This window comes from Centrocercus urophasianus, unplaced genomic scaffold, assembly GCF_019232065.1.
Source record: "Centrocercus urophasianus isolate 14NV4802_14NV808 unplaced genomic scaffold, USGS_Curo_1.0 seq_13, whole genome shotgun sequence".
Taxonomy (NCBI): domain Eukaryota; kingdom Metazoa; phylum Chordata; class Aves; order Galliformes; family Phasianidae; genus Centrocercus; species Centrocercus urophasianus.
In genome coordinates this window covers 50,952,636-50,979,791 of record NW_024884475.1, presented here as the reverse complement: position 1 = coordinate 50,979,791, position 27,156 = coordinate 50,952,636, and the positions used below count along the sequence as shown (strand labels likewise).

General features: G+C 35.5%; 1 protein-coding gene across 3 annotated transcripts in view; it reads right to left on the bottom strand.

Moving 5' to 3' along the window:
- GSTCD (glutathione S-transferase C-terminal domain containing) overlaps positions 1-27,156 on the bottom strand; it is a 59,689-nt gene that overhangs the window by 28,668 nt on the left and 3,865 nt on the right. For all 3 annotated transcript variants that reach the window (XM_042812703.1, XM_042812702.1, XM_042812704.1), the window contains exons 2-5: positions 26,044-26,475; positions 23,743-24,204; positions 21,370-21,624; positions 20,627-20,720 (exon numbers count right to left, since the gene is read on the bottom strand). In XM_042812703.1, the coding sequence (XP_042668637.1) occupies positions 20,627-20,720; positions 21,370-21,624; positions 23,743-24,204; positions 26,044-26,454 (1,222 nt within the window). In that variant the 5' untranslated portion in view covers positions 26,455-26,475. The remainder of the gene's footprint in view (positions 1-20,626; positions 20,721-21,369; positions 21,625-23,742; positions 24,205-26,043; positions 26,476-27,156) is intronic.

The following is a 27,156-nucleotide window of genomic DNA, read 5'->3' as shown; positions in this document are numbered from 1 at the left end:
ATTCATTTTCTTAGTCAAATTTTGGGAAAAAAATCTAAATGAACATCAGGTTAGACAATAAACTCAATTAAATCCTTTGACTACCTAGCTAACTAGTATGCTTTCTACACACTTTTAAAGTGGATCATCAGATTTGGGTAAGCGCACTTCGAATATCTGATGTCTAACAGCTGTATCTGCTTTCGCCAGGTTACCAGTCTGTAAATGCTGACCATTAGCATTACAATTTGAACTTCTTTCCACAGTCTTTTCACTCCACTGCTTTCTCATATGATGAACACAAATGAGTAAGCCAAAAGCAGATAGAGATGCCAGCCCCATAGACATCATTAATTACTGTCACTAAATGCCAGCAGTGCAATTTTGCAAGTAGCATAGTACAGCAAAACACTGTTAGTCTTTTGATATTTTAATGGTACTCTGGGTAACCAATCTGGATCAGAATCAGCACATTACTTCAGAACTGTTGGCTCTCCTTTTGCAGAGTTCTGTATTGCACCTCCACAACTACACAAATCCAGACCACTTGGCTAAACAACAAGTTCATTAGTGACAACATGAAACATGCAGACAGTAACATTTTGCATCAAATTTAAAAGAATATAATAAAATTCAGTGCATTTTACAAGGACAAACGGCAAGGAAAAAACCTCTCTAATAAGACAGAAGAAGTGGCTTACACTGTATAGTGCGAACATTAGCACAGAGCACATGCAAAATGCCAGTTAAACAGAGACAACATGGGTCTATCAATTCAACCCATCTTCAGCTCCCCAAAGGTAGAAAAAAATTAACTCCAGATGACCAACTGTAAGACCCAAAGTAAAATCCGTGTAAAGAAACACCACTGGAAAAGCTGAGCAGGTATACAGTCCTGTAATACAAATATAATGCCACTGAAAAAGGAACACAAATAGTTTTTCCCTACTGATATTATTAAGGAATAAATGTAACTCCAGCTTGCAAGCATTGTCACAGGTTAATTCACTTTCCTAAAATCTGAAAGTAGCAGCAAAACTTGAGCTTCCAAGGCAAAGAATATTTGCAGTAGGCATTTCCTGCCCAACCAATGATTCTAATAACAAGAAAACCTCCTTTTACTTGTGCAGTAAGCTGCTTTTTGCAGGGTGGCCTTCCGTATTATTCTTTCTAGCTTATGAAAGCAAATAGTTGGGAATAATGCATAAATCCCTTCAACCACCTTTGAAACAGAAAGCATAATTTAAATGGAAAAAAAGTTAATGTAACAGCGGGTACGAGCCCAGTAGCCTACTAAAATCCCCTAGGCCTTACATTTAAAGAGCCTTAGGAAACAAAGACATGACTCATTTGGCACTTACATAGCAACTGAGCAGCTGGCTGCTGGACAAACAGTACCCTCTGCTTAACTTTGTACAGTAAACAGACAACGTCTAAATTATCACTGTATTTAAGGCCTTGTAAGTAAACAGTAAAGTCATCCATGAACTTATCTCCAGCATGGAAACTACATATTAAATAATTTAGAGGAGGAAATCTACTATAGTATCTTCTCACTCTCTCTTGTCAACATGGTGTTCTTCGCAGAAGTGAAGACATCAGTGTTTCTCTTTCCTCTGTCTTCTGATGTATTTTAATTACTTTATTATACTTGAACAAAATGAGACAAACATTGTTAAGTAAAGAGAAAAAAATGGATAGCGTGGACTGAAGTCATTCAAACAGCTTGCTGAATTTCCATGAATACTTCAGTATTGAAGCCAACAGAAATGAAAAAAAGTTATGAACTCTTTTCCAGCAGAAAGTAATCAAATGAAACTTCAGTGAACTAACCAACGACCCAAGCTAAGGGAACATCTGCCTTCAAAAATTTAAAAAGAAAACATGTCTCCAAGTGCCGGAAGGCAGGTTCACTGAAACATCTGCCTTAGTAAAACATACGATTACAATAATGAGAGAAAATAGCAAAGTACTTCAAGAACAGTATAGAATATAATAAAGAAAAAAACATTACAAATCATCACAACAAAGGGTTTTTGGAAGAGCTCTCTGAGATCTGTGTTACAAGCTCCTGCCCAAATTAGAGCTACCATCAGCAGTTGGTCAGGTCACGCCAGGTCTTAAAGCATGCCTCAGCAGTGCTTCTGCTTTACACACATACATACATACGCACACATACTTACATATTGCTGGTAGCTGTGAGAGTGCTTTGCATCATTTATGAATTAAGATACTAAAAAGAAAATCACTATAGCAAAGTGGAAAATAAAGGATATTCTGTTTGATATCATTCAACTTTTCAAGACGTGCAGATAACTTGTACAAAAGTTAAGCTACCTAAGATCACTTTCTCCTTATAATGGCTTCCTTTATGTACAAGGTAAAATAAGGTTAAAATTTCTCAGGCAGGTAGCCATCACATTTTTTTAATGTCATGCTATTCACAAACTCCACAAAGAATGACGAGAAAGACTTCTACATTCTATCTAAAAGTTAGACATTGACAAGGAGAATTATTCCTGTGGGCCTATGGCTGCATAGGGAACTGAACAGGGAAGATTCCAGCAATGCAAGTCACAAGGCAACCAAAGTTTCTCCATAATGTAGCCAAAGGGAGCTGAAGCTTCTTTTATTTCTGCACAGACTTCTCTAGGAAAGCAAGATATACATATGCTCCTGGGATAAGTCTATGGTAAATCCATAGGATGCCTGAGACGTGGCATACAAAGCACAAAGCAAGCATTCAAACAAGGGGGAGCTAAAGCTTATTTGACATTGCAAGCAAGTTCTCCTCAATGACAAGGATGTAAAAGTCTTTGAGAGTAACTAACACAGCTACAGCATAGCACAAAGACTAAACTACAGAGGGAAGTGCCACCATTCAGAGCAATACTGTTAGACAAATACGTAGGTTGCTCTGAAAGTAATGCCTCCTATTTCATTGGAAACTGCAACATATAAAAAGAGTGTAACAACACTATTTGATGAAGACACCTTTTTTTCAGTAGCCACCACCAGTAGCTTTGCATTTTTGCCAGTGATAAACAAAAGCCTGCACGCTGTGCTCCAAAGTCTGCACAGCAACAAAACGTAATGGAATACTGGTGGGAAGGTTCAACCTCTACTGTCATGCCACCAATCACCACCTATTACATTGTGGGCCAGTATAATAAAACAGGAGGCATTCGTTTCAGAGCAGCCCTTGTAAAACAAATGGGTATTTCTGGTATGAGAGTGAGATTATTTTGACATTATTTTAGTGGGTCTGTTTTAGATTGATGTTATCGCTTCTTGAGTAAGCCAAACCTAAAAGGCATGAAGCCAGAACAACCATCTCCATACTGCAAGAATTACCCTGCATTTCCAGGAAAAAATGCTTCTTTCTTACAATACAATAAAAACTTCTATATGTGAATACAGAAACATCTAAAAGTTCAGAAGTTTTAAGGGGATATTTCCAGTTGTAAAATCCATAAAAACATAAGCTGTGATAGTAACTGCAGTCCCCACTGTGTGTCTGAGTAATGGTGAACAACAGCAGAAATGTCCAATATAAATAGCCTGCTGTTTATTAAAATCTGAGGACAGCAGACAAAGTTATCAGTGGTTTTCAATCCATATTTCCCCTTAGGTTCAAAGGAGCTCAGTATCTGTTGACAATCAACAGCTGCTGTAAAGCCCATTTCTTCTCTTTTACGGCAACTTTAGAAGGGTGATGAGCGCAGATACGTCTGGCTTGGTATTAAATGAGTTTTGAGTTTTTTTGCTCACTTATACTTCATGCTATGCAAGTTCAGTAATCTATCACATGTTATAAAAATTTGAGATGTACATTCTTACAACTAAACAAATCATTTAAGCAAGCCAAAGTAATTGTCAAACAGGGTGTTGCCAGGTGATCTGCTTCTATGATGTATGTTGCCTGATGATGAATAAATTATTTTTGGAAAGGTGGCAGACATACCTTGTCCAATAAAAATCCACTAACAAAGAAAAGAACCAGCTTCTTTCTTTGAAGAATTCTAACAGCTCATTTTAACATTTTTCCCCTTCTTTAGAAAGAGGAACAATATTTTACAACAGAACCTTCACAGAAAATTATACCTGGGGTTAAAAAATAGCTGAAACAAAAAACTATGCATAAACATATAGTTGGCTTGAACTGTATTTTTTAAAGAAACACCTTAATACCTGCAGAAATGATACAGATATGGCCTATGAAATGTTGATACAAAACAGGTTTTCTAGGCTCTGCACAGACATATGCTTAGAACCAAGGCTTTACTGTTTTAGTTTCCCACATTCTGGTTTTAGTTTCCTTTTCTATCAATTTCTTCGGAATCAAATTTGAATCTGTTACACAGCACAAGTTCTACACAGGCAACATTTGGCTTATATGGCAAGTTCTGTGTAATAAACAATGCTAAAGTCACCTAACCTTTTCTTTGTGAAATTTCAGAAGTGACAGCACCTCTGAATATCATAACTTCAAATGTTTTTTCCTCATTTAGATATCCAAATAATCTCACCAACTTCTTAAGCTATGTTGAGAATATGCATAGCTATAGATTATTCCCTCCTTTAAATCTATGAACTTAATGACAGATATCCAAACTCTTGGAACCTTTCGAAAACTGATCATACATTCCCTAATTCTTTTTCTTCTAAGAAAGCATTTGATCAGGTCTATTTCAACTACATTCTATTCACTTCTATACTTTATTTTTTTACAATATCATGCTCTCCAATCTGTTTAAACAAGGGAAGTAATAACTTCCCTTCATTATTTTCAATGCCTTTCTCCTGTTATTTTGAATCATCACCTTTTCTGTGTTGAGAATAAATTTAGTTCTTTAGACTCTTGGGGACAGGTTATCTGTAATGCTTTACCCAGAAAATAGTTGAAGACTGAAATATTTCCTCAGATCCACAGATGATGAAAAAAGATTATTATTATGCTAGGAAAGACTCTCCTTTTTCTCTGAACCCAGTATTTAATAGGTAATTTTTAAAAGTTTTTAACAATTAAATTGATGACAAAGCATGGCATGCAAAGAAAACAAAAAAGTGGGATCCTTCAGTTTCCTTGTTTAACATCAGCTTTATTTCTGGCTTCATGAAAGTAGATACTGCAAAGAGTACAAATAGACTAACTAATGTTTAAGGAACCTTCAAAGATAGATGACATCTGAGTCTCAGCCCTTTTGGCACGCTGTTAAGCTTTTCTGTAGAAACAGCAATTCTGCATCAGGAAATGATGCTCCCAGCAGTTTTACACATTTGGACAGTCAGCTTGACTGAACCATATACTAAGCAATATGGATTTCTAAGACACAATGGCATTATTCCCTTTCATTCTTTCCAGCACCCGGGTTTTGCTTCATCGTAACGCTTGCAGTTGGTTTGTTTTTCAAATTACCATGTTGACTGATGCTGTTTTTACCAGCTTTCACTAGTCCACCTATTGACATACTTTCTGAGTACAAGAAAAAAAAAACTGCTTAACACAACTTTTATTCTGGTCAAAGGACAGATATGCTTATGTTTACAGGTAGAAGTAGAAAGACAAGATTCCTGAAGTTCATAATGCAAATAATCAACCTACTGTAAAACTGGGATCAGAATGTAGTTAGCAATATTAAAAGCAGAAAGCTACTTCAAGTCCCAACTCCAGCTTGAAGTTGGATCAAAGGAAAATATTTTCAAATGGAATACACCAAAGACAATAGGACTTCAGCAGAGCGCAGTGCAACAAACCAGAAGATGAAGGCCACTGATGACTAGATGGAATTACCAAGGGAAACCCTAAAAAATGCTTAGTAGGCTAATTAAAACAGCATGTTTGTTCTACTATAAATAGGACCTATTTAATCTGTGCTGTTTTTTCTCCTGAACTTTTCATCCCATCTCCAAGAACATGTTTATCTCTGGGAAAATACACATTAAAGAAAAATTTTAAGTGATCGTTACTTTGATAACCCAATTAAAATAGTTACTATCTAGCATAAGAAAAAATCATTTTAAATACTTTTCATAATCACTCAAAATTCTATTATTGTAATTCCCTAATTTTAATTGAAATCTACATGCAGGAATGCACAATTTCCTCTTTTAAAGGAATTTAGAATAACTACACTCCTTTAAAAACCAAAGTAAAATAACCTAAAGTTATAAAACCAGCAAGGCCTGGTTTCATGACTTCATCTTATCTTTCTAATGTGCAGTAGAGTCTGAGATACTCCACGCAGATCAGTCTGGTGTTGCCATTATCCTTTCCCTGCCTTCCCACCACCCCCATCAAGAGAAGGAAGAAAAGGAAATAAGTGTGCGTTTTATTGCCATAGGCTATTTGTCACCATTTGTTAATTTCTCCACAAAATTGTTCTGTGTTCATGACTAAGAGATTACAGGGTTGATGTGTTTGGTTTTCACTTAATGATTTATTATTGAAAATGCCTCAGAAAAGTAGTTTTTTTTTTTTTTAAAAAAAAAAAAGGGCACTAAGCCTTTTCCCTCTCTGACACACAGAGTTTAAATCAGTTGGGAAATGCAGATAATATGGAGCTCTACTATACAGTGTTTTTCTGATACAAAACTGAAAGAACGTGTTAAACAGAGTAAGAACTTTAGAATTTATCTCATTGGCTTTGTTTGTATCACACAGTAGCAACTCTAACTGAACACCATCAGGAGTTGCTACTGTAAAGAATCCATAGAATCATTAAGGTTGGAAAAGACCTCTAAGATCACCTAGTCCAACCTTCTGCCTACCACTACTACTGCCCACTAAACCATGTCCCCAAGTACCATATCTATCTTTTTCTTAAACATCTCCTTTGACAGTTACTCCACCACTTCCTTGGGCAGCCTGTTCCAATGCCTGACCACTCTTTGAGAAGAAATTCTTCCTATTACCCAATCTGAACCTCCTCTGATGCAACTTGAGACCATCCCTCTTGTCCTATCACTAGTTACCAGGGAGAAGAAGCCCTGCCTTACCACAACCTCCTTTCAGAGTTGTAGAGAGCTATACGGTCTCTCCTGTGCCTCATCTTCCCCAGATTTAAAAAGTCCCAGTTCCCTCAGTTGCTCCTCATAAGATTTGTGCTCCAGATCCTTCACCAGCTTCAGTCTTTCTCTGGACACTCAAGGTGCGGCCTCACCAGATCCTTTTCCTCTTTGCAGTTTCAAGTGCCCCTGCCCTAAGCCTGTAGCACTGCCTGGGGTTGTTGTGGCCAAAATGCAGGACCTGACACTTGGGCGAATTTCATCTCACTGGCCTCAACTCATCAATCTAGCCTGTTCAGGTCCCCTTTGAGGACCTTCCTCCCAGCTTGGTGTCATCTGCAAACTTACTCAGGGTAACTTATGGATAGCAGTTATCAAAACTATGACAAACTTTGACAAATTTACACAAATAAAAAAAATCCTGATCATAACATGTCTTGGATAGGTATATCACCTAATTATTAAGACATGAACTTCCAAAACCTTCAGGAAAGATATAGTACAAAATCTGCTCACTTTTTCTAACAACAAAAGCATGAGTGCACACATTTATATAGACCTGTATGCTCTGAATTCAGCACAAAGCCAGGTGAGGCTAAACCCAGACAACCAGTGTGTTTTGAGGAAAGTTACTGTAGTGATTTTCAGTTCCATCATCCGTCATTACAACGTCTGATTTTTAATGAAAATTTTCTGACATAAAGACTCAAATATGATTTCAGCATTCTGTGCCATGTGGTCTACTTTGCTCCTGACAAGCAGGATTTAAATCTAGTTAGATATAATCCTTAAATCACAGTTAAAATACAGAGAGAAGTAAAAGATGCATTAACCATAATAAAAGAAAAAAGGGGGGAAGGACAAATATATGAAGAGCATAATCTCACCTTTGGTTACAAAGCAACTAGGATTGAAAACACTCTAAAAAATAAATCTTCCTTGAAGATACGATTTATTTTATGCATTTTACTTAACATCCAAAATTAATTAAATCCATCAAGTGGGATCACAGCTAGGCCAAAGCATTTGGTAACAAGCAAAAAGAGGAGGAATGTCAAATACGTGCTGCAGATAAGATGGAAAGTAAAACACTTGGCAGATGTTTTTAAAAAAGCATACAACTTAGGACTAAGAATTGTTCTGTTACCTTAAAAGCAATTTTAAGGGTTTTTTTTTTTTTTTTTAATTTTTCTTTTTAAGAAAAACAGATTTTAAATAAGAAATCATTTCCAATCTTTCAAAAAAAAAAAAAAAAAAAAAATTTTAAAAAAAAAAAAAAGACTGGGAATGTAGGGAAGAAGTTACGGAACGTTTCACAGGAATTGTTTCATAAAAATTGTACAGCAATAGATTTGGTTCATAAGATACATGAGAGAACATAGGAACAACAACAAATTTAGCACAATGGCAACATTACTGATTCATATTGGTTGTCGTACCCTAGAGAAGATAAACTAAAAGAAACCATGTGAACACCTATTTCTGTTGTTTCCTCAAAACCTATTCATGACTTGGCAGTTGTGGTTACTTTGCATAAATCTGAAACACTTTCACAGGAGAAACTGGAATTACAAAGAATAAGAGTCTTGCACAAGCAGTGGGAGGCTCAAGAGAAGATCTTTGCTGCTTAAATTTATATCATTTAAAAGTCATTAGGATCAGAAATTGGCTAATTCAGTTTGGCTAATTAGGATCAGAAATTGGCTAATGTTGTTGGATCCATGCATTGTGTATTACTTCAAAATGCACATCCTTCTCTCAAAAACTAGCACTACTAATAAATGTTCACAAAGAGGACCAAAACTATCTGATTTATAGAATTACAGACAGATTTGGTGCAAAATATCTAGCTTGATTTTGAATCGGGACACCAATGAATATTAATTTTTGAAAGTCTAAATCAGAAATGTGACACTTCCTTGAAAAGACTCAACAACATCAGTGAAGAGCAGTCATTGCAAGAAGGAGATGAACAGTTCTACAGATCCCAAAAAATACAGAACGAAATTAAAGAGACTGATTTTTCACAGACAAATTGCGTCACAAAGAAAATAAAACTCCATTTTATATTTATTAAAAAATGAAATGTCTTCAAAATAAAAACCACTGCAAGCTATTCAGGGTGAAACTACAGCATCCAGGTGCAAAATTTGGGATTAGCTTGCACATTTCCTACATTTCCATAGAAGTCACAAACAAGTGCTAGGTCAAATTTAATCAAATTGAGATTTTCAAGAGAAGCGAAAGCCAGCAGTAAGTATTGGTAAAAAATGCATACCCAAGCAATTATATTAAATTAATGTATGCAGATATAGCTATGTTATTGTCTTACAAACAACTGCACCTGCACAAAGGAAATACTGCAGTGCAACTAGAAGAGCTGAGATAAACTCTGTCCAGTTTACTTTCATTTATGGAAGTGCTTAGAACAGTTTTAAGTCTGTACAATTAAAGGGCATTCTAGTCTTTGGAAGATGGGTATAGTTCATACTACTTGTTACTAAACTTTCGAGAACAAAGGAAAGATCTGCAAGTAGAATACGGGGAAGCATTTAAGCAGAATGAAGAGTACTTCAACAATGAGTCACATTAGTAAATTCCAGGTAAGGATTGGAACTAGTAAGTGAATATTGTCTCAACTGTTCTACTCGCTATGCTTACACATGCAACTAAAACACAAACACAAAGACCAAAAGCTCAGTGACAAACTGAAATAAATCCTCCTAACACTTTTTTTTTTTTTTTTTTTTAAAGTTCATGTTCCACAATGGCAAGAAAAAAGGGTTTTATTGTCTTAGATTAGATTTGACTGAATTTAATATAAGGATTATTTTCCAATTTTTCTACACTTACAAGATAATTCTACAAATAGCTGAATTTCCACTTGCTTTTGCTTTTCAAAACTTTTAAAGATTCTAAAGGATGCAAATTCCTTTGATATTGTTATGGTAGGAGGCCAGAAATTTGACATGAGACATGCGCCAAAAATTAACTTTTCAGAAGCTATTCCAGACCATCTGGAGAAGATGCATTTCAAGTACAAAATAATTAATACCACCTTCACTAAAACACTAAACATACAGTAGTCTGGCCTTTCCTTCATGTAATTAAAAACTTAGAAAGTATCAGACTACTCAGAAGAGATTATGAATCACTCACAACAAAAATACTCTATTAAGTTTAGATTTTAAGTTTTTTTCCCTTAACATACAGCGATGGCATCCTCCTCAAAATTGCTGATTGGAGCTTTGAGTGTACTTTAACTGCAGCCCAAGAGCCCACTTTCAGGAAGAACTAAAATGAAACTCCTGACCTTATCCAAAGTGGGACTGTATCCAAATCAAGCAATGCCTTCATGGTTCTTAACATGGGCCGAAAGTACAGGTGGAAGCAATAACTTCAACAGACAGAAGAATTCCTTCTTATCTCATGCATTGTCACAAATGATTTATAGATTGGAAATAAAATCTGTACCTGAATTCAACAATAGATAAAAATTGGGTGAATGAAGAAGATACGTCCAACCACTTGTACTACCATTACCTTTAAGATTGTACACGACACTGTTTCTGTCAGAAACATGAGTTTCAAAGTATGTTTCACATACACAGGGTTATCGTACTGCCACAATACGTTGTGATCCATAAACTCATCGTAAAATGTCAATGGAGAGCTCGCAGAAATCCACTAAAGCAGCACGTAACTTGACAGTACCTCAACAGTAACAAGTTTTCTGTGTAAAAGTGAGGCAGTCCTCCACCTCCATCCTTGGCACATACAGCTTTTAAATTGCAAAGTTGTTCAAAATGTTTGACCGCATTTCTGAAAGAAGCTGTCTAGCTTTATAGTTACAAAAAAAAAAAATCTCATTTTTATTTATTGTGACCATAGTGTTAATTGACCTAAAAATCACAGCAACCACGAACTCCGGAAACAATTAATAGCCTCAAAAATAACTCCGTAAGGATATTTAGTATTTTAAATATTTAATAGAGTATCGTGAACATAATGCAGACCTCAGCAAAATAAGATTTTGTTTTTAAAAAATTGCGATGGTCTTTTAAAATTGCTTTCTGATGTTTAAGCTCTTTTACTCTGATCTAGGAAATATAAAAAACACCAGAAGTCCAGCAGCTATTTTAAGTTCAAATGCTGCTTGAAGATTTCTATTTAGATGTGCCATAGTAACTAGTCAGCATCAGTGCTACAGTCTCCTCACAGTACTGAATAGTTCACCAATACATATAATAGAGAGGGATTAAAAGCCCCATAATAAGAGAACCATAAACACTATTAAGAATGCCTAATACTATAAATGACAGCACCCACCCCAATTCTGTTTCTGACTCCAAAGACAGAATATTAAGCAGCGAACTCCGCAGGTTTCCGCCATCTATAAATAATCTAATAGGATCTCCAAAGACCATCATAAAAGAGGTCACGTAATCTATGAAACATTTCAACTTTGAACAAACCCCCTCTTCTTTTCATCCCCAAACAATAACAAAATGGTTTCTTAAAGAGTTATCCACAGAACATAATATGAGTGAACACCAATAAATTTCAGTGAGAACAACATATAAATTCTTTTGGTGTGTCTGCAGTGTTCAGTAACATGGGAAAAGGAGAAAAAGACAAACTCTGCCTTGGTTTTCAATCATCTTCTGGGCTGCACAGTCTTTTTGTTACCTGAGCACATAAACTATACCTTAGTTCTCACATTTAGTTCATTTCAGATGTTAACTACTCAGTGCCTACATTTCCTTGTTTGGAAGGAAGTTGTAAGAAAGAGTCTCTCTTAACTGGACCTCTCTCTTGTTCCTTTGGAACATTTGAAAACGCTTGCACAGGCTAGTTTGCTCTTACACACTTTGACTGTAGCCCTACCCTCCTAATGAAGAGGGTCACACGCTCAGAGCATTGCTACCAAAAAAATGAAAAAGACAAAAACCATTACCACAGAGGTTAGCTCCTTAAATTCTTTTGTTTGCACCATTTTCATTTGCCTACTATTTTCTTCTGCTCTATCAAACACATTACTTCTTTTTACTCTGAATTCCAGCAATAGCCTGTCCTTTCATGATATCTTCTTTTTCAGTTACCAAGATTGCTCTTTACACAGTGGCAGCATTGACTGAGCAATTGAAGAGAAGAAGAAAAAAAAAAAAAAAAACACCAACAAAAAAAATCACCTGTACAGTTTCTCTTGTGTTTTTATACACATGCTGGGGAAAAAAAAAATCCCAGAAATTTCCACTGAGCTACCAGCATTCTCCTTTGTCACAAAAACAACACCACAACATAAAATTCCCAAAGAAGTGGTTGAGCTGATCAGCTTCTCCCCTCTGTCACCGTTTGCTCAACTGTTATCTCTTTTCTTACAGCAGAAAACATTCACAAAAACAGGTAATATTCTGCAGTCTGTTTACACAGCACCCAGCAAATCAAACAGTGCTCTGCCCTTAATTCTTTTGGGGCCAACAATACAAGTGTTTCAACAGTCAAATCTAATGAGAAGATAAAAGTCTTTCAAAACCACTTTTTTTTCCCGCTGGTCATCCCAAACTTAGGAATCAGGCACTTTTTATGTGGTAGTTCTCAGACCTGTTACCTTTTTCTTGGATGACTCCTTGGTTGCAGGGCACAGCTCCATTCATTCCGTTACAATTTGGGATCCAAACAGATTTTGCTGCCCTCCTGTGGCCAGAAATGTCTACAAGTCACACACGCAGCTCAAACAGCACATATTTTTGTCTTGAAAGACAAATTTGCACAGATCAGTGCTAGGCTTTAACGAAAGTACGAGTCAAAAAAGATGCTGCAGAGGTAAAAATGATTTCCTCATACGTTCACTTGAAAGGACTGTTTAAGGCTTTATAGCAGAAATACATCAGTCATGCTCACTTAACAGCTAGACTGATAAACTTCAAACTTGGCTGTCCGTCAGCTACCACAGGTAGCAAACAGTGTAAACGAGCTATAAAAACACTGCAAAGAAAGGAGAGAAAAAAATAACTTCAAACTCTTCTGTCAGTTACGCTTCATAGCTAGGCTGATCTATAAAGTCTGAATCATAATACTCTCATGTATAGCAAGGGAACACAGGAAGGACACGAGCTGTACAGTGGTTTCACAGTAATACAGATGTAGTGGGGATTTAAGTGTAAGGAGAAAACTTACAGAACAATCTTTGAGAAAAAACAGTGAAGACATTCTACAGCAAGGAACACCAAGACAGCTGAAATACCTCATTTAAAGACAATGCTGATACTACAAGAGACCAGTTTAAGACTTAGAGCGATTCTAGAAAATACTAATTAGGAAGGCTAATGTATCAGCAATTTATCCAATAGCTCATTCAGAGCATTAGAAGATAGAGAAAAGGATCAATTCTCCCTCATCCTAGATCTTTGTCACTACTATAAGTAGGCTAACGCATATGGATTTTATTACTACAAAATTTGATTAAAATATTTGGAAAGTTAAAACATTTCAAAAAGGAAAATATGATCTCCAAAGAAGTAATGGCAGTCTGTACTTATGTTGAATTTTTACTTATGCAGAAACAGGACAGAATTTCTTTATTTGTACACCAGGGTTTTAAATATCCAAAGTTGTTTGTTGTTTGTTCATATTCCAAAGTGGGCCGATATTACAAAAGCATTCCGAAAGTCAGGAACGCAGAGATTTAGCACAGGACAAGATGAAAAATGAATGTGCTGCAAGTCTGAACGCTATGTGCTCTGTAAGAAAGCTCATATGTATCAGTTCAAAGAGCAAAACTCCTCAAACTGACAATTAGCTATTACTCAGAATGGCAGAAAGGTCTATTTCAAACTGGTAGAAGCAAGCAAGAGGGGAAAAAAAAAGAGGAACATGAACACATGAACAACAACTATCACCATCACATTGTTCTATCCCATTAGCTGTTTACACTTTTGCTGAAATTCTGATATAAGGTTGAGGTAGGTATGAGGAAGGTTTTTTTTTGTTGTTGTTGTTGGTTTTTGTTTTGTTGTTTAATAATTATTTATCCGGCTGCCATGAGGACCTCCTGAGTACCAACAGTGCATGAACGGTCTCTATTTATGCAGTTCTCAAAGTCCTTTAGATTAGATGGCATATATGGAATCATCTGTTACAAAATGGAAGCACTATGAACAGGACTCTAAAAGCCCCCAAACCATTAGTTAATGCAAGCATTTTCCAGACAAAGAGGAGGAAGCAGTGTGCCACCGTCTTATTCAAGCATAGTGTTACTGTGCACACAGCATAACTCCTAAGTACACCTTATTGACCATTAAAAACAGTGGATTTCTATATATATTCCCAAAAAGCATCCCCTGTAGATGATTTAGAGACATGTTTAGAGGAGAATGTCTTTCGGGATCACATTAATCCTAGATTTTTATCTGTAAGGCCCTCTCCAACTTAAGCCATTCTTTGATCCTGTGATATTGCCATGGACAAATTAAATGGTTTGGTAGCACAGGTAACTTACAGATTCCAGTTACATACAAAGATACTGATTTTTAGATTTAAAAAAATAATAGTTTAATTCAAACTCCCATCAAAACTGGATTCAGGTCAACTATGCAATGCTACATCCTAGAGCAGTCAAAAAGTGTTCAAAAAAGCCACAAGAAACCTAAAGTATTGAAAGAACACTGTTTTGAAGTTAACCCATGTAAAAGAACAAAATTGCAGTAATAAGCTTCCTTTTCATACACTTACAACCTCAAACGTTGCTCATGTTCAAGCCAACATCTCTGCTATTGGAAGTCTTTCATTTCTCAACTATTTGTTAAGAGTATGAGGCAACACGGCTCCACTACTATCTCAGGTTTTCCAAATCTTGAATTGCAAAATGCAGTGTAATCATAAATGTAGTTTAAGCTTTTAAACAAGTGCAGCTGATCTATAGCTATAAGGAGAGGTTAATGAGAATCAGCTTCAGCTGAGCTTCACTTGGATTGTTACCCATGTGGCTTGCAGGCAAAGAACTGTCTGATATGGAAAATCAGATGAAGAAGGACGAGTTCCTGCTTCAGGATGCTTGAGATCCTGAAATAGACTACAAAAGTATTAAAAAAATACACATCTTCAAAGTCTTTCAAAAAAGTTCTGACGCGCTAGGAAGGGAAATAGAAAAACTTTAAAGTGTTCCTTTTAACTCCTTTTGTTTTATAGAATGAATGACTGCCTGGACCTCATTTTAGAAACACTGAGGTGTTTAACATTTAAAATAAAACACAATTTGCATCTCTGGATTAGCAAGAATTTTAGTAAAATATCAGACTCCTTATAAAAGTTTTGACTTTTAAGCAACACATGTTCACATCTCAGAAGGCATCTCCCAAAACTAAAATAGTCTAAAGTTAATACCAATATAAAAGGTGGAACAAAACAAAATAACCATGCTACCTTCACAAAATTATCCGAGAAATTTGCATATATTGAATCAATCTTGCTAACAATTTCAAATCAAACAGCTGCGAATATAATAAAGCATTTATTTTACAAGTTAATGGTAGCAAGTTCTGTTAGCAATTACAAGGAATTTTAATATAGACCCAGCCTCAAAAACTGAAATTGGTTAAAAGATAATTACATTATTTAATCCTGTTTTCCTTCAATTAAAAATCAGCTGTCATTAAAACATCAGTATTTTTTAATCAAAGTTAAATTAGAGAACAATTACGGAGTCATTTAGTATGAGCATAAAAGCCAAAAAACCAACATTTTGCCCAGAATACATGGAATTCAGTAGGAAGCTACCTTCTTCAATGGTTGATAGATCAAATGGAGTACGTCATCATAGATCATTAAAGTTTCCCCTTTCTTTTCATTAACACTACTTTTGTGTATTATGAAGTCCAAAACATTTTTGAATTTTTTTATACTGAGTTACAAAGTCTCTGCACCTCACTGATGGAGGCCACAGCAAATTGCAGTGTCTTCATATCAGTTCTGGAAAAAAAACCTAACACCAATCATCCAGGACTGTTGTCAGGTAAACCACTAACACTGCTGTATCAAATACCAACAGGTATACATTATCATACTGTCTTTCTAGCCTCAAAATGTACAAACTGATGGATTTCAAGAGTCTTACTGATCTGAAGAAACAGAGTACAAAACCATTTTTCTGGGGAGAGCTTGGGAGTTTGAGAAAACATTTTACAAAGCAACATTCTAGCAAATAGGTAAATTAATTTTACAGACAGGACGACATATGCTTGCCTATTTAGTCTTCAAAGACCAAAGGTTTTATTTCAAGTGTAGGCATAAAAATAGCTGACACCTTTACTCCCAAGTTATGCACACTGAAAATTAAGACCAGAGATAGCACTGAACAATTATATGGGTCAAGCCTGAAAAACTAGCATCACAAGGAAAATTGTTTTGATGATGCTAATTTACTATTAGACAAAGCAACTGCAGCTCCTAAATCAGGCTATTTTTGTATCACTGATGGGGGAAAGAAGGGAGAAGGAGGAAGAAGCATACTGCGTCTCACAGAAAGAAAATAAATTCATCCGCGTATTTTCCTTCCTAAAACTTCCTAAAAGTCTAATGCAAATTTCATATTAAATGCCCTATAAAATTTGAGAACACTCTATTCTACTCTAATTAGAGAGAGAGAATATGCAGAGTAGCAAGTTACCAACACAGTACTCAGTATTTGCAAAGCACTCACACCGAACAGTAAATATCTGGAGAGTCCTTGAGAGCTTACCTCAAAGGACAAACCAACTGCTTGGAAAAAAAAAATAAAAACAACAACATAAATGGCATCTCCAAGATCAATGGCTGTCCAGCTATAAAAAACATTTTGACATCCAAATCCCAGTAAATTTTTATTTAGCAGATTTATTATTGGCAGCGAAGGAAATCACTCTTGTCTTTGTGAGATATATCTTAACAATTCCAGTGCAAAAAAGTGTCAGCCAAGTATCTGTAATTCATTTTTCTTTCTTCCAGAAAAAGATTTGCATTACAGTAACCCTGAGTTGTGTTGGACAGTTGGTTTAAAAAACAAAACAAAACCTAGTGAGCAAATAATTAGTACCATAAAGAAAATGCAAGCAATTGCTCTGTGGAACCATTATGGAATATAAAGATTTTATTTCTAAAAGGAAGTTTGTCTCACTACCTTAGGGTTTTATTTATGCTTTTGAGGAGGATGTGACTTTGTCAAACAACTCTTCTGCAGACATGCATCAAATCTGGGGCTTTGTCAGTGAACTATATAACAACAGCAGAAATTTCCATCTGTCTATATTCAGAATCATTAAAAGTTGGTTTAAAAAGATTTTAATAAAATGTTCTGTCTTCATCTGGTCATAAATTTTCTGATGTCAATTCTCAAATCAACATGCCAGAGTAAACATGCTCAGTTTCTTAACATTCTCAAATGGTTTGAGATAACTGGTTATCAGAAATTACATTCAAACCACTTCATTTATGTTTTTGCTACAGAAGAACAAAATCCTGAACCCTTAAAAAAAAAAAAAAAATAGGACTAACATTTTCTTCTGGAAAAAAAAAAAAAAAGATTGCTACTACACTATCAGACGAAGAAAAGTAGCACTGTAAGAGCAGTTTCCTTCTCTTGTCACTATTTTTTCTGTAATTCAGAAAAGCTTCTGTTTCTTATATGGACATTCTGTACTCTATATGTACATAAATAATCAAGTTTGGCACTTACACTAAGATTTATATTCATACAACTATTGAAATATACCTGCTAATAAAAGCAGACCTCTCAAAGAAAGAGCACTGGATCAGACTCTTAGGTGACATAAATTATTTGTGTAAAAAAGACAACGAAGGCAATCTTCAATATACGATTTGCATGTTTTTCACAAGTTCTGTTTTGTTTTTTTTGTGGCTTTTTTTCCCCTCACAAAAAATAAACCACATTCACAGTGTGCTATCAATTATTTTGTGTCTTACATATCAAAGTAACATATCTCTTCTCAATAACCATTTCACAGACAGTCTGAATATTGGGCGCTGACCTCTTCAAATTCCGTCTCGTTTTACAAACTGAGTAAAGCATTCTAAAACTCTATTTATCTCCTTAAAAGTCTGAACATTTGAATGCAAATTCGGGAAACACTTTTATAAGAAAAGACAGCACCACGAGCCTACCGACTGCAGTTTGATACATGCTGTGCTCATACTCTGAGCATCTTCACGCCCTGGAAAGAATAGTCTAAATTTGTTTGCAGACAATCACCACCTTTTTAAGTGAATACCATCACAAGTACACTGTCAGTCTAGCTTTGTTTCAGAACAAAGTATCACAAATAAATTTTATTTTTTCATTTTTGTAATATTTCTTACTTAACTTATTTGAACTCACAAGAGAAGAAGAAAGGAGACGTGACTGAGGGTCAGTTACACTATGTAGAAAACAAAGTGCTGAGAGGTTTTGGCCCCTTTATTTAATAGATGATATCAACATATTTCTGACCTCATTACAGATCTGAGAAATAAGCTCAGGAGAAGAAAAAGCCAATTAAAAAGTACTGACCAAGTTTTTAGAGTTAATTAAAACAGACATCAGCATTTACAATATATTTTAAAACATAAAAATTTTGTTTTAAATTTCTTCCTGAAGCAAAAGTCTGTAAGAACTAAAATATCCATCCAATATCATGATGTTATTATCTGAAGTAACAATTCACAATAAATAATCCCTATAAAAATACTAAATGAAGTTAATCTTTTTTTCTAAATGATTACATCATAAATGCAATCATTAGCAAACAGCTGTGACAGCAAGGTGGTCTAATTAGCCTTACAGACAGGCTGAACCATTCGAGAATTTCCACATACTTCTGACAGGAAGTACAATATTTAATCTCAGAGCACAGAAATCACATCATCTACGACATTAAAGTACAATTTGCCAGCTAATTGAGTTAACTGTAAATAAAAGCCAAGGTGAGTTTTAAGTGAAACTTTCACTATTTTGTCTTCCATAAGTATTAGTAAGAATTGTTTTTACCAACTACAGCAGTAATCTGTTTGAAAGCTTCAATTACCCAAACCTGGTTTAAAACTGTGTCAGGTTCTGTCAGTGACTATTTTCTCATCACAATCCTACATCATGTAGGACTTACTAATAAAATACAGATAACTAAATTAATGAAACAACAACTAGGCTTTACTAGCAGAAGAATTAGGCAATAAAGAACAGTCTCACATAGAACAACAGAGGTAACCACATGCATGTATCCAACCAAAAAGAGAAATCAATTATATCAGGAAACTTCTTTTTGCCCTGTGTGACATTACAGGCCCCAGACTAAACGTACAACCATCTGGAGTTTCCCTAAGTCAGTGAATAGCATCAGCATAATTGCTGTCAGGATGGGAGGTGTGATTTGGGGGGGGTGAAGTCTCCCTCTCCTGGCAGCCTTGTTGAGCCAGCAAATATTCGCTCCCCAAAATTGGGCTGCAGACTCTTTCAGACATTGATATCATCACTAACTGTATCAGAAAACAAGAAAAAAAGAGGGAGAGCATATACACACAAGAATCAGGGGTTGTTTTAACTCCAGCCAATCAAACCAAGTCTAATAGATCAGTTAAAAAATAAAGTTTCCCAATGCACACATTGTTTTGCACATCATGCATCTTTCTTGGTTTCTTTTCCTAAATGGAAGAAAAGAGGTACGTTAACAGAAGTAGTAAGTAAAATTTATAGCCAAAAATCTGAGCACTGGATGGAAGCAAAAATGAACATTCATTACTGAATGCAGTCACTGGCATTTCAAGAAAACAACCCTCCCAAAGCTTTTCATCAGACTATGAAGCTGTTTTAACATAAAAGGTACATCCAAAATAACCGCGCGAAGTCTAAAGAAGCATGACTTAGTATGGACAGATGCTCGCAGTACACGAGAGTTGTCAGGACTTCGTAAACAACACACAGATCCAAAATAGAGGAAATGAACTTCAAATTTTATTTTTACAGCCTCCACATTGTAGGCAAGAATATGTTTGTATTCACAGATGTCTGAAGTGTGCATGTGTGGTATGAAAGGTATTTGATATTCACAACACCAGTGAAAACAATGAATATTGTGCTAATACACTTTTTTCTCTGCAGAACTCTGTAGTCACTCGGTAGCACAATGCTCTGCAATCCAGGAGAGAAAACAATCACTGCAGAGCAGGGGAACCTGCCCCAAAAGGGAATACTGCTATGTGGCTTCCAAACTTTGCTAATACAGTGCATTTCCATAAAAGTAAAATCTGCTGCTACTGCTCTGCGAGACACAGTTTATACATAGACACGTGTGCTGATTACAGGAACATCTCACATGGTCAAAGATTACTGCCTTAAGTATGAAGAAATGCTCAGGAAACTCAGAAACAGTAGAGAAAAAGTACAAAAACAAGTTCAAGCTTTTATTTCACAGTTTGGTCATTGACTGTTGATGATTTGAGGGAAGTCATCTCACCACATCTTATAAACAGCCTGAAATTTAAAACAGATTTTAAACTGCTTGCCTGTTTAACACAGCTTTGAAATTCATTCATGAAAAGTGACATCTTTTCCTATGATACAGTCGAGTAGCATCGCTAACAAATGCACTAAGAATACATTAAAAACCCTTACCTTCTCCAGGATTGACTGCTGCTGGCAGGCTGGGCCAGTCTATGGTCCAGTCAGGGCATGGATGAGGAGAAAACTTTGCTTCAATACCCCTCTCCTATGTAAAACAGAAAAAAAGAAGCCCAGTCTTTTACCCACTGAGACTGGTAGTAGAATTCCCACTAGATCTAAGAGTATCAGATCATACTACATAGCTTTCAGTCCAAATGAAACTTACAGGGAGATGACTCCTGTTTGTAGAATTCAAACTATACACTTTTGTCATTTTCACAAGAAAGTACCATCCATTCTTTTTAGAAGAGGGTGGTAACCTCTATGCAATAAAGTAAAATAAAATACAGAAAACTATGGAACACAATGAAGAGTTTTCTTTAACAAAACTCATTTGTGTCTCAGACGTTCAAAGATCGATGGAAGTAACAACAAAAAGCAACAGAAAAACAGAATGCTAAAGCTAAACATACAATATCATTTGTATTTTTTTTCATACACACCTTTAGAAAAAGAATATAAATATCACAAATAAAACAGAAGGCTACTTTGGTTGTTAAGACTTATTTACAGGGCTTCCAGAGTACACTTACTCAATCCCTGAGCAACCAAATATTGTTAACTGAACAAAAAGACTAAAAAACCTTTTAAGTCAATGCATATCAGATAGATAGATAAATTTCACCTGTTGCAAAATAAGCATAATTAAGATAAATTAAGATAACTAAGACAGCTGATTGAAAACCTTAAATTACCATTAATTTAGTCATAGTTGGCCTTGGACCACCTATAAATTGACTGTTTTCATGCTCTTCTTCACAATTATCAGGAACTGGAAAGAAGTCTCCTAGGTGATCCTCTGGAGCAGGTATCAACTCTGGAAGCTGGAGAAGCTGCATGTTGCATTTGTCAGCTGCTCTCTTCACTCCAGGGACTTGCTGAACTCTTCGATACCAGCTGGAGATCAGAGGTAACTTTACCAGATCTTTGCCTTGCTTTTTGCTGTAATCCTAGGAAAACAAAATGGAAAGGTAACTTGCTATTGTAAACCTCTTTCCACAAGCAATGTGGAGAAGACAACCTGTGGGCAATGAAAATAGCTCCATGTTAAATCTCAAAACGTTTGCTTACTGTAAAAATCTAACTAGTTAGGAGCTCTGCTTGCAGGTGGAAATGCCATTAAATGCTATCTGCAATTTCCATGTGATGAAAATATTTATGTGAACAACTTTAATCGTAACTTTAGTCAGTGCCACAAAAACATAAATAATACTGTTCATTATTTATTATTTCCTAACATGAGAATAATTCATTTTAATTAATGAATTATAAGACCTAGTAATTAGCAATGAATGCTGGATTTAAAGCAAAGAAAGAAAATAAAAACTGAAATCTTGAATGCAAAACAAACAAAATCCTAAATGTGAGTATTATGTATATACACAAAAAATACATATATACTCAAATCATATTTTTATAGGGAGGCCATCTAGGTTTTTTAAAAGCAATGCTTCTGATGAACCAAAGTAACTCCTGCCTGTGTTCCAATAAGTTATAAAAGGTTATATGAAGGCCCTTACCTTACTGTATTTTCAATTTTTCTTTTTTTTAAGTTCTCATAGTTCTCTACAGTGCAGCAGATATGTGCAGTGAAACTGAAAATATTCTCTATGTACCTACTGCCAGGAGCTGCCTTTACCAAGTTTGTGTGCTATATGCTAAGTCAACAACTTCTGAAAGCTCAGTATTTAAAAATTACAAAGCAAAAAAAATTTCATATTAAAAAAGCAATATGATGATATCTTACAAATGCAGAAATAGACCTTGAATAAAATGTATTTAATTTTTGCTATTCAACAACTCCACTCCAAGACGTTATGCAATGTAATGTTTTCCAGGGAAATTCTTCTTATGCTGTAACAAACAAAGGACCTTCCACAAGCTGTGGAAAACAGTTTAGCAGCAAAAATACTATGAATGACAAAATTAGAGATTACTGAGGTTTGAGGGGCTGGAGCACAAGCCAAAGAAGCTGGCTCCCTAGATGTAGCCCCTCCCCTCTGAGCTTGGTCACAGTGATCAGACCTTGCTTGGAGGAGAACACAAAGTTAATTAAAAAATGACCTAACAAAACCACCACAATACTGCACAAACAAATAAAAAGTTTGCTGATATGAAGGTATGCTGCTGTCTACACATCCATCTCTTATCTACTCATGCAAAGAAACTGGCTTACTTCACGTGAGGGCTTGGTAATAAAAACATCCATTTGAGACAGACTAAAACAGGGTTGTCTACACAGGAATGTTTTGTCCCCAGTGAAGGAATCATTTCTAGAACCAGAGGAAAACAAGAGCAGAGACTAAGAATATTAACATACTATGCAGAGCAAAACAGAAATCCTCCTACACTGTATTTTAGAGGGAAATATTTGTAAATAACAACAACAACAAAATCCTCTATAAAAAAAAAAAGCTCAAGAAACTATATGCCAGTCACATAAATAATTTTTTTAAAAACAATACTCAAGTAGCTCTTTAGCTCTGATACAGCATGGAAACTCCAGTGTTTACGTCTCTGAAAAGCCACTACAGTCTCTAAATCTTTCTTCTCATCTTCTCCCTAAAGAGCATTCTATGTCAAGACAAAGTGACAAAGTAACAAAGTTTCAAGCCTTAGATGGATAGAATTTCAATTCAGACCATACTGATACAGTAATAGAACAACAAAATGCCAAATAACATCTTTTGTCTAATGCTCTCCCAGTGCACTGTATCCAAAACTGAAATAGGTTCGTATTTACCTGCTTTTGTTTTATGCACATTGTAATGTACTACAAGCGTCCGTTTTAAATATTCTCATGCAGGAATTCTCTGGCCAAAGTATTTCAGTATTGTATTTGAGTAGTCAAGAGTGTTTACTAAGTACTATTTGAAATGAATGTTGTTGATCTCACCAAGCCCTGCCTTTTATTGTACAAAAATAAAAACAAAGGCAAGTTGTCTGTTTTGGGTTATGCTCACATTGCAAATGCTGCAACATATTTTAAATGAACACATTTCACAATTTTCCAGCTCTTACAAAAGCCCATCTACACTGCTTAATATTTGTGGAATTTGATGTCTTACCAGGAACTGATGGATGCATGGTAAAAGCACAATATCTGCCAAGGTAAAATAAAGTCCCTCTGCAAAAACGTGGTCTAAAGGTGGAAGGTCAGATGTTTTTGTTCTCCTGATGAGAGGGGCTTCTCTGTTGCCTGCAGGTGACACCTCTTGGACATGTAGCTTAGAGAAAGCTACACTCAGTTCCAAACTTGGAAGTGGATGTTCATGCACCTCCACTGTTTTCCCTTCTTCTGTTGCTTCTTTCTCAAGCAGAGACACTGCAGCCTTAGCACCTGCCTTCTGTTGTTGAAGCTTTTGCCTTCGAATTTTGTCATCGTTATGCACTCGGACAGGCTCTGCAAGTTTTCTTTCGAGCTGTAAAATGTCAGCAGGAATAGTCTGACTGTGCTCAGGAGATGCCGTCAAAAATCCTTCAACAGCCAGAGGTATGCTGATCTCACAGAGTCTGGTCCACTGGCTAACCTGTCAAATAAATTTATCTAATAAATACAATAGGAAACAAAATCCAAGCTACCTTTTTGTCTACTTTAAACAAGGAAACTTCAGCCAAAGTTAGCAACTTTGTCTTCAAATACATCCTTTGATAATTTTAGGAGCCCAAATATTTTGTATTACTTCTGTGATAGCTGAGTTAAGAAGCAAAATGTTATTTTTATATATATATTATATATAGATAGATATAGATATATATAAAACAGGATGAAATGTTATCCAATACAGTACATTTTTACTTCCCTTTCTTGGCATAAGATGAGGCTGGCTGTGTAACTCATGAGAAGTGTGAGTACAGCAATGCTTTGGATTAGTTCTCTTATTTTTTTTTCTTAGCATGCAACATTAAGAAACTTTAGTGTAACCAAGCAGTAACTTTAAACAATTTTTTTCATGTTATTTTTCTTCTCTATTATTTACTTTAGGCTACGATATCAAATCAACTGCAGTCTTCTACCATGTCTTCCCCAAGAATGCAACTGAATTCACAGATGCAGTCAGAACAGTATGCCAGTTCTGTACATTAAACTCAATATTCAAAAACCTTTTTATTTATTTTTAAATAATAGTTGTCAAAATCTTTAGTTTGCTTTTTTGCTTTAGTTTGCTTTTTCTAGCTTTTCCCAAACATCGTGCATTTAAATCCAATTTCCCTTATTCTCTGAGGAAACACTCAGTATTGACAAAGGTGCACAGTGCAGAAGCTATAATTACCATCATTCTGAATTAGTTAATAAAAATACATTACATTAGTTTACCAAGAAACATCTTCCAGGGATAATTTCATTTCTTTGGACAACCATTTACAGTGCCCAAATTGTTCCAGTAAAGCTTCATTTGGTCTTCAGTTAAGGACCTTCGCTACACAGGAATTCATTTTTACTGGTTTCCTGGCAGACCAAGTTACCTTTTATACCTTTAAGTAGCTAACTATCAGATCATATATTTCAAGTTCTGAATAACCTAAAGGCAAGTAAATAATTATCTATATGGATTGATTGAAGATAAGCTTGTTTATGTGCAATTTCCTTCATAAATCGGTATCAGAAAGGGGATGAAGACAGGCAATATTCAGCTGTGATATGATCTGAAATATGGTTATTCATAAGGTGTGAAGTAAGTATAAGAAGGCAAATATAGCAATGACCATTGTGAACAGGTTTACATTTGTAGGGCTGTGACAAAGGTCACATCCTGGACAAATCTCTGGAAAGTGCTTTACTAGTTCAAATTCTTAAATGCCTAATATTAATATTGATAATAACATGTAAGTACATTCAAAAATTCTATCTCAAACTTGGCAAGGCTACAACTTGATTCCTGTATTCTCCACAAAGCTAACAGTGTCCCTCACTTATTTCTCATCAGATTTCACGTTCTTCAGATAAAATTTATCATGTGCAAAGTATGTAGGTTTAGTTCCTAATGACGTGCTCGAAAATCTTGTGGCAACAGCCACAATCGATGACTTCACACACAAACATCCTGCCTTCAGATATTTGATTTCCTCAGTTAAAGAAAGTGGCATTCTGTGAAAAATTATCATTATATTAGGTATTTTTTAATTCACGTAAAACTGGAACAGACACAGTACTGAGACTATATTGCCAAAATGAAGCAAATATCTGAACCAGTGTTTGAACTGTTTTTGTGTTGCTGAAGCTATACCCTCAAAAAGAACAATTTTTCCCTTATAATAAAATACAGACATTTCTCCATACAGTAAATATCAATATTAAGAGTTTACAAGAGCATTCCATTCTTATTTAAAACCCTGTTAATGTAACTAAGAGAAAGAGATGCACTCACTTCTGCACAGGCTTTTAAGCAGGTTTTCTTAAAGCCTAGGAGTTCCAAAACATTCTTTTTGGATGGATCTGCCTCGAATGTTTTCTGTACTATATGTCTTAAGACAACAGAAAGCCCAGCTCGACAGAACTTGCCGTCTTTCGTGACAACAGCAGGAAAACAGCAGCTCTGCACGACCATAGGAAGCTGACATTTGGGGATTAAATGGACCTCAAGATCTCCAAGGAGGTTTTTTGTCACAAACTGATCATTTGCATTTTCATTAGTTGGCACTAAGAAAATTTTGAATGATTTGCAGTCACAGTAGGATAGCAAGAAGAGTGAAATAGACGTATGAAGAGGAAAGATACTATCTTGACACTGATGAGAAAAACCCAAATACAAATGTTCTTCAGGGACGCTATCTTTCATCTTCCTCCTGAGCTGAAGTTCCTGAAATAGAAATTAGAACACAACAGTCATAAAAGAATACAGAATTGAGAACAAAACAGAGGGTTTGAAACAGCGGTTGTACCGTTATCGGCTAAAACTGATTGTAAAGTAAGATACTATTAAAGATATCCTGCCTGAGCAAGTAGAATGTGGCACTTAGAGAGGAAAATGTTTCACATATAGCCTGCCGCCTCACATACACATCATTGACAAGGAACTGATTTCCGACACTAAGTAAAAATATGAAAATCAAAAAAGATTTTATTTTGAACATTGAAGGTTTAGACATTTTACAATAAAGCTCACTTTTAAATCACCCATAATCATGCATTTATCATGCAATATTATAAAACCATGTTCCTGAGCACCTAAAACAGTTTTATCATACATACATTTGCCTCTTTTGTTAAAGCACATACACACACAGAGTCACTGTTTTAAAGTGAAATACAAGAGTGATGTAGCTGAAATTAATGTCATTATGTTAAATGTTTAAATCATTTTTCCTTATACTTTGTTGAAAGTCTGTTTTTTTTATTAAGCCATTTCATACTAGTGTAATATAAAACAACAATGCAATAGCTTTTCTGTGCCACCACCACATAACATTCTCTGTTAACTTCAAAATCACAATTCCTACTGAACAGCATAGAGCACTAGATGGCACTCTTAAAACAATCA